The sequence below is a fragment of the Pseudophryne corroboree genome, chromosome 3 (assembly GCF_028390025.1).
Source record: "Pseudophryne corroboree isolate aPseCor3 chromosome 3, aPseCor3.hap2, whole genome shotgun sequence".
In the NCBI taxonomy this organism is placed as follows: Eukaryota; Metazoa; Chordata; class Amphibia; order Anura; family Myobatrachidae; genus Pseudophryne; species Pseudophryne corroboree.
Window position 1 is genome coordinate 394754248 of NC_086446.1, and position 8261 is coordinate 394762508.

Sequence of the window (8261 nt, forward strand, 5' to 3'; positions counted from 1 at the left end):
TCTACAGGGGGATCTAGGTGGGGACTACTAGGGTCAGTCTGGTAGGGGTCAGTCATGGAAAAGTCAGTGTGGTTTCTCATACTCACCGCCGGAGTTGGCAAACCACTTGGGTCAGGAGCATCATTGGGCACCCCCACAGGATCACACGAGCTGGAACCGACATCCTCTGCGTTGCTAGGGGACGTAGGCATACCAGAGGCAAAAGGCATGCGGGGTCGATGTACTGATCTAGCCGCTGTAATCTTTTCCTCTGGGCTGGTTGATGCTGTGGTTGGCTGTGCTGGCAGTTGTCTAGCAGCTGTAGTCTTTTCCTCTGGGCTGGGCGGTGCTGGAGTAGCTGATGTCAACGGTGGTTTTGGAACTTGACTCCGGGGAATGGCGCCAACAAACATAGTGACGATCCCACCACCCAGATCATTTCCTAGGACCACATCAGTTGGGAGACCATCCATGACGGCAACTTCTCGCAACTCTGGTCCAGCTCCCCAGTCCAGGTAGACTCTTGCCATGGGAACCGCTTTTTCTGTTCCTTCTGCCAGGGTGACCGTGGCAGTGCGACCCTGCAATACTGCAGCAGGATCTATGAGGTGGGGGCTCACCACAGTGATTGAGGCCCCAGAGTCTCTTAGGCCTTCTCCCTGCAGGGGTCCCACGTGGACTGGCTGCAGGTGCCTCCACATGTTGTGTAGGGGCTGTTTGGCCATGCAGGTGACTCTCTCCGCAGAGTGCACCTGTCTCTCGCCACACTCCATCGGACTGACTGGAGGGGGAACAGTCTCTGTAGGCTCATCTCCTCTCGACAAACAAGCGATCCGGGCTCCAGCACTCGGATTTGGGGCACGAGTCTGGGGTGCTTGGGATGCAGGACAGTTCATCCTCAGATGTCCGATTTTCCCACAGCCGTAGCACTTCTTCTCCAGTCGTGGCACCGATGATCTCTGATCAGTTGCAGGGACTCTGCGGTGCGGTTGCTGGCTAAGAGCACCCGGGTTGGAAGATGCTTGTCTTTGGGGGTGATGAGCTGAAGAGGGTGGTCCCCTTGGTGGTACAGTCTGTTGGAGCTGGCTGCTGGCGGGGCGCTTCTGCCCCCGTGGCCGAATTGCCACATATTTGTCGGCTAATTGGGCCGCCATTTTTAAGCTGGGTGGCTCCCGATCTAGCACCCACTCCTTCACTTCTTGGGCGCACCTGCGGTAGAACTGCTCCCTGCAGATCAGGTCGATCAGTGCGTCCCATGTAGTGGCTTCCGAATCCTTCACCCACTTCACCACGTACTGCCGCAGCTGGGTGGCGAATTGCTCATGGGTGCTGCTAGGATTCTTAGGCAAGTCTCTGAATTTCTTCCTGTAAGACTCGGGAGTGATGAAGAATCGCTGGAGGAGGGCCTTCGCGACTTCGTCGTAGTTCCCACAGTCCTCCGTCGCCACTCCTCGATAGGCCTCCAAGGCCTCTCCATGCAGAGTGGGCACAAGGTGTCTCACCCACTCTGACTTGGGTAGATCATGTAATTTGCAAGTCCTTTCAAAAACTTGTATATGTCCATCAATGTCCCCATCACTGTCTGCAAACTTGGCAAACTGAATACGTCCTGATCTGTGTACAACAGCTGACAACGGCTCCCGGGGTACCACGGCCTGTGATGCCCGCTCCGCATGCCACATCCGAATGACAAGCATGCGTTCTTGCTCCGTTGCCCTTTCCCCCAATTCCGCTAGCCGATCTGCTAGGGTATCCGGGCCGCCCCCCCTGGGACGTTGGGATCCTGGCCCTGCTAGGGATTGCTGGGAAACATTGCTGCTGTGAGAGAGGCGGGGCTTGTGGTTCTCACCGGTTCCTTACGAAGGTCCACTGTTGGGCCGTCCTCTGCGATGCTGACGCCGTCAGTGCTCTCCACCTCCGCCCGATGAGACTCCTCCATGCTCCTGAGCGCCGCCTGCATGACGCTCCTGGACGCGTTGAAAGGGATATCCACACCCTTCCCCTGGCATACGATCTCCAGATCCTCCTTGGACATTCCGCCGAATTCCGCCATCTTGTGCGTCCTCCTGCGCTGCAGTTACTCCTCTCCTGAGTAACTCGGCTTCTCCAATCGGGTGATGAAAAGCCACCTGGGAATATCCCACCACTATGCCACCAATTTCTGTGACAGGACGGTGCCGTACGGGAGCACTCGCTGCTTCCGCGTCCCGTTGACTGCGCACAGAATGGAAGGTCAAGCCGCACGAGGCCTGACCACATAGGGGATTCCCGCTTACCGTCAGTAACCGCCTGTTACTGACTCCACCCACTACGCTGTGGGCGGGTTCTCGCTGCCACCACCAAACTCCTAACCTGCCGTGGCGTTTGGAACCACGGTTCTGCTCTGTATGTGCCGACGCACTGCCTTACCACAGCTGTGTGGTGCTGACGAATCCCCACTAGCCACTTGCTAGGCCTCTACCGGTAGCTGGCGGAAGGCGGAGCTTGGAGACGTTAGGTGCTTCCCTGGACAGCCGGAGGACGGGGCTAGGTTTGGCCTAACCCTGTTGGTCACAAGATGAAGCAATCTTCTTGAGGCAATGATGTTTATTTGCTCAAATATAGTTCTAAAGAGAACTCTTCCCTATTGCTAGGGGCAACAGCATACAGCAAGATGTTCCAGCAGAATAAGATGGTATAACTACAACCTGGAGGCACGCAGGTCTCCTTTTTATGTCAGTTTTCCACACAGTATCACAGGGAGGTAAGCCCTCCCTGTCTTCTCCAACCAATCAGGTTATTTCACAAAATACCAATAAATTACATTTTACAAGGATATAAGTGCAATAAAACAATATCCTCCATCCTCTGACACAGGCGTTTGGTATCAGATTAACATTCACTATTGATAAATTTATCACATATCTTCAAAATACAAATGTGTCTGTCTCATTCACATCTCCAGGCAAACCCAGTGTCTGAGACCACAACAGGAAGGCTACAATACAAACAGTCTTCCTTCCTGCATAGGTCGCTCGCATGTCAATTAAATCAGGTACATGAAACAAGTTCCAAGCCCATAAACCCGGTGATTAGCATCTCTCTCTAAGGAACTTACACATCAAAAGGTATTGTCCTTCACACCTCTCTGATAGGAAGTGGCATGCTAAGGGCCCTGTCCCATTCCCAAAGGATAAGACATGATTATTCAGACATCTATAATAGTAAGTGCATTTTCCTCTTTAAATATACAGATGACCACATCTTGAATATAAAATACAGTTAAACATGCATTCCTGCAATTGTGCATAGAGCACTACATATGACATGTTAAAACACATCATTAAACAAACTTTTAAACAGTCCGTACCCAGCGCCGTAAGTACGTTTAACAGTGACGCCCAGCGCCCATTGTCCCTTAATATGGCGCCAGGCACAAGGGTTAACACCTTCAGTGCCGCAGCCGCCATTACACGTGTGGCTGGTTGGTCTCTCCGGCCACAGGCTGGTAAGTATTTTTTATACAACTAATGGGGGCACAACTATGGGGGCCACAACTAATGGGAGCACAGCTGCAGGGGCCACAACTAATAGGGGCACAGCTGCAGGGGGCACAACTACTGGGGCCACAACTAATGGGGGCACAGCTGCAGGGGGCACACTAAGGGGGGGCAAAACTACTGGGGCTACAACTAATGGGGGCACAGCTGTAGGGGGCACAACTACTGGGGCCACAACTAATGGGGGCACAGCTGCAGGGGGCACACTAAGGGGGGCACAACTACTGGGGCCACAACTAATGGGGGCACAGCTGCAGGGGGGCATAACAGCTACTGGGGCACAGCTGCAGGGGGCATAACAGCTACTGGGGGCACAGCTGCAGGGGGCACAACAGCTGCAGGGGGCACAACACAGCTACTGTGGGCACAGCTCTACAGGGTGCCCAACGCTACAGGGGGCAAAACTACAGGGAGCAAAACTGACCACGCCCCATTCCTATGAAGCCACACACCCATTTTTTACGTGCGCCTTCGGCGCGCACTAACCCTATTTTGACGTCTAGGGGTTAGTGAATTGTGATAAATATGGCACATTTCACGAAGGAAAGGACAGTTTCCCAATATGAAGCTGCTAGCTACAGCTGGTGACTGTAATCATCATCATCATCATCATCATCATCATCATCATCATCCTCCTCACGTGTGTCTTTACACCAGCCCTCAGCACCCCAAGGGATATGGCTACTGCCAGGTGTATCTATGTCCTTTTGAATATCTGCTTCTATTCACACCCATTTTAGACTTTGACTATGCTTTTCCCTCTCTTAGACTTTGACTATGCTTTTTTCTCTCTTAGACTTTGACTATGCTTTTCCCTCTCTTAGACGTTGACTATGCTTTTCTCTCTCTTAGACTTTGACTATGCTTTTCCCCTCTTTAAGCATCAGAAGGCACAGGGGTCAGATCTGCATATGTGCGTTGGCGTATGGGTTCTGTTTGTGAGCACATGCTGTGCAAATTTGTGTATTTTACCTAAACAAACAAGCAATATGTATGAGTCCCAAAGTATCACACACACTTTAATCGTCATCTAATCTGTATGATGTGATTTAATTTTGTTCCACGTCCATAAAGCTAAAGGGGGGGCCCAGGGTATCTTCAACCCACTCCCTTCTCAGCACCACTGTGGATATACATATATTTATGTCACAAGTTCTAAATCAGAGTAAATTAAGTGGTTGTTACCATCTATGAGAACTGTGATAATACTGTATGTCGGCATTTCATACTGAATCCCTGTTGTTACATCCTTTCATTATCCTCATGTGAAGAACCAAAGAATGACAGTACATTCTCTATTTGCCAGGATTATCTACACAGGGTTAGTAGATAAAGCACCCCTTGCACATCTAGCTATTCCCTCCTAGAATCACGTTACCGTTCAGCAAGTCAGTGTCACCCTGGGCTAAGCCTATACATGGGATTTGTTATTATCTGTTGTTTTCATTTTAATTGTTTTCATTTTTAGTATTTGTAAGTTTATGTGCTATTCATGTGGAAAGGACCAGAAATGTCTACCATGAATAGGGGGTATTTTAATGGATTGTTATTTTATTTAATAAATGGTGACTGCACATTACTGTGTTACTGATATTATTACAGTATATTGTGACTGTACAAATGGTGCTAAGGCTGTTTCAGTAGGGCACTCATAATTTCATTCACACTAGGACCCATGTATCATGAAGGTGATCAGTCAATCAATGTTCTCATTTTATGTTTACAATGCATTAGAACAATTATAGGCTTCACTTTCCACTGATGATATTCATTTTGCTGTCTGTGTGAATGCTAGGGGAATACGCCTCTGGGCAGGCTAGGGAACACTTCGGCACATAGAAGTCCTATTATTCAAGAAGTTTCTCCTGTGGTATCTCCAGGCTTGCTGACAAACCATAATAACATACAGTCATTATGGATAGAGCTTACAAATATTTACATTTTTAGAGTTGCCACTATTGCTGTCACTGCTATGCCACTGTACATAAACCTTCATTAATGTTGTGATCAAAATAACAATTTATACTGATTATAGCAAATAAACCCTGGTAAGACAAAAATAACCCATTTCCTTATTGGCATTGTTAAAGGTGAATAATTAAATGCAGCTTACCTCCAACATCCAAATCCACTTTGTAATTAATAAAATGTGTATGAAGTGTTCCCAATGTGTATTCATCAATCCTTGAGCCATAATCTTTTCCCTCAGCAAAGTAGAATGAAGTGCTAATATATCCAGTAGCATGCATCTTGGCTTCAATGACTCCATTTTGATAGAAGATGAAATCCCAGACATAATCATAATTAATAAGTGTTGACACAGCTCGAACAACTAAAACAGTACTGGCAAGTCCTCCATAATACATGGAATGCATATTAGAATAGTGGCGTCGAAGAGGAACACCCAAATTTTGTTCAAATATACATATAGCATTCTTTGTTGTTTCGGGAGTCTCAGATTCCATGAGATAATGAGCATCAACATAAGTTGCTAGATAAGGACAATCAACACCCTTTACCAACTCAAAAGAGAATCTTCCAATACCAAAACTACCATCAAGGTATCGTGTGATCATCCCACCAGGTGCATTAGAGCCGTAAATAGCAATTGCCTCTTGCGTACTAATTTCATAGGCAATACGTTCATTGTTAAATTGAATGTCAAAAAGTCGTAGACCAGAGTTCACATTTATACCAAATGCAAAATTCCATGACTGGAAAGTAACCTGATTATTGGTAACAGTGTAACGCTTACCAAATGGGTCAAATTGAAAAGGTGCACCAGGCACAGGTTGGACTTTAGGGTTCATAGAGCCAACATCATTTTCTGGTGTTACACTTTTCAATTTTATGGCCTCAACTGTCCCTGAATTATATTGTTTCTCCAGGTCAGCCATATTAGAAAAATAAACACCTTTGTAAAACACTTTGATAACTTTCCACATGGTCACGTCAAGACTTTTATGGTCAAGAAGTAGTTCCAATCCAACTGGATGAACAGCAAAACAGCTTTCTTTTACTTTGAGAAACATAACAAACCAGGTGCTTCTATCTCCAGATTTGAAACCTCTTGGAACTGTTGTAAGTGCAGCAAAATTATTTCCATCATAGCCAATAGCTTTTAAAAAATTTGGTGCAGTTTTAAACTCCTTTTCGTAAACCAGATCGTAAGCATCAACATACTCCTTACCAATCACAGGTCGACGATAATATGGCAACTTTACTTTGTATTTTTCCAGTGTAATGTCATTATGGTATGATGGATTGGGAAGAGGACCTACCACATATTCTGTAATGTTAGGCTCCTCTTGATTTCCAAAAAACACCACAGCAAGCGCCTCTCTTTTAGGCTTTTCCCCTCCCTTATCTAAATAATCTAAAGCATGTTGTTTTGGAGGGTATTTAACATCAATGTAGTAGATGCAATTTTCTGTGGGTTTCGCATCAGCTGCATTGACTAACTCTTTGCCAAGACTTTTTTTCAGGTAGTCAACGGTTGCAGAAAACTCGGCTGGTGTCAGGTCCAGAAATAGTGATTTTTTGTTGCTTGTTTTTTTCTGCTGTGCAGCATTGGTTCTGAGATTCCCATGCTGTGGCTGAGAACTACAAGTTTGCCCAGACTTTCCTGTTCCTGATAGCAAAACAGCTACCAGTGCCAGTATAGTAGCCAGTGCCACAGCCAAGAGAATAAGGACAGCTTTCAGGTTCATGGTAGCCCTAGCAGAATGGATGCAAAGTAGTAAGAAGCAAGAACCCTTTATAAACACGCTGAAGACATTTTCGTGAAAGACAAAAATGTTGCATAACTTTCTCTGGGAGGAGATATCTTAAAATAGCCCAACCATATTAAAGTGGGCTCAGTTCCCAGTAGGAAGGGGACATAATCACTTTGTATAATTGAAAGCATTCGAGGAAACTATTTCAGCAAAAGAGAATAAATAAAACATTTTCGTTGTCCTGGAAAGAGACCTTTTCCATAAGTATGACATCCACTGATTTAATTTGATTACGTGTGTTTAATTTAACTGTCTTTGATTTTATTGCTGTTCTACAATGTCTCAAAAGGAGTATAGATGCCTGGATCACAAAACCAACATAAGTTAATAAAAATGTGCAGAATGCTAGTTTCAGAGCAGACATTTTACTTCTGTAGTACACTTTTTACTTTTCAACATAAAATCAAATTTTCTTAAGTATTTGTTGTGAATACACAATGAATAGGGGTTAATGATTCCACACAAGTCAAAGAAATGCAGTATTCATTAGAAACCAGAATTAGGTAATCCCCGGGGAATGAGAAACTACCTAATTACGCAAATCTGGTGGTGCGCCCTGAGTCAGTGTTATACCTAGGAACAATATAAGGAAGAAAAGAAGACTCTTGTGTGGGCGCACTCGTTAGTATAATTAATGGTGAAAGAGTATAATGAATGGTGATTTAAAACCAAATTTTTATTAAGTACATAAAATAATGTAGTATCCCACAGTTACACACTTCCAAAAAATGCGGAAGAACCACTGGATTGAGGTGAAAATAAATATAATTAAATAAAAATAATAATAAAAATAAAAGATGTGTTCTGGTTTAACTATATTTATTATAGATTGATGAGGGACTGCAGACACCAACAGTACTGCAGCAGTGTCTCATCACACCAGCCCAAGCAATGCTTGTATTTAATGAAACCTTAATTGGTTAAAGTCAAAATGGAAATTTAGGACCTTTAGTGTCCAATAGATTAA

General features: G+C 45.3%; 1 protein-coding gene across 1 annotated transcript in view; it reads right to left on the reverse strand.

Moving 5' to 3' along the window:
* The window catches only part of LOC135055716 (membrane primary amine oxidase-like), a 47346-nt gene extending 40051 nt beyond the window's left edge, over nt 1-7295 (reverse strand). The window contains exon 1 of the mRNA XM_063960094.1: nt 5632-7295. Coding sequence (XP_063816164.1) covers nt 5632-7228 — 1597 coding nt within the window. The 5' untranslated portion in view covers nt 7229-7295. The remainder of the gene's footprint in view (nt 1-5631) is intronic.
* Between the last annotated feature and the right edge of the window lie 966 nt (nt 7296-8261).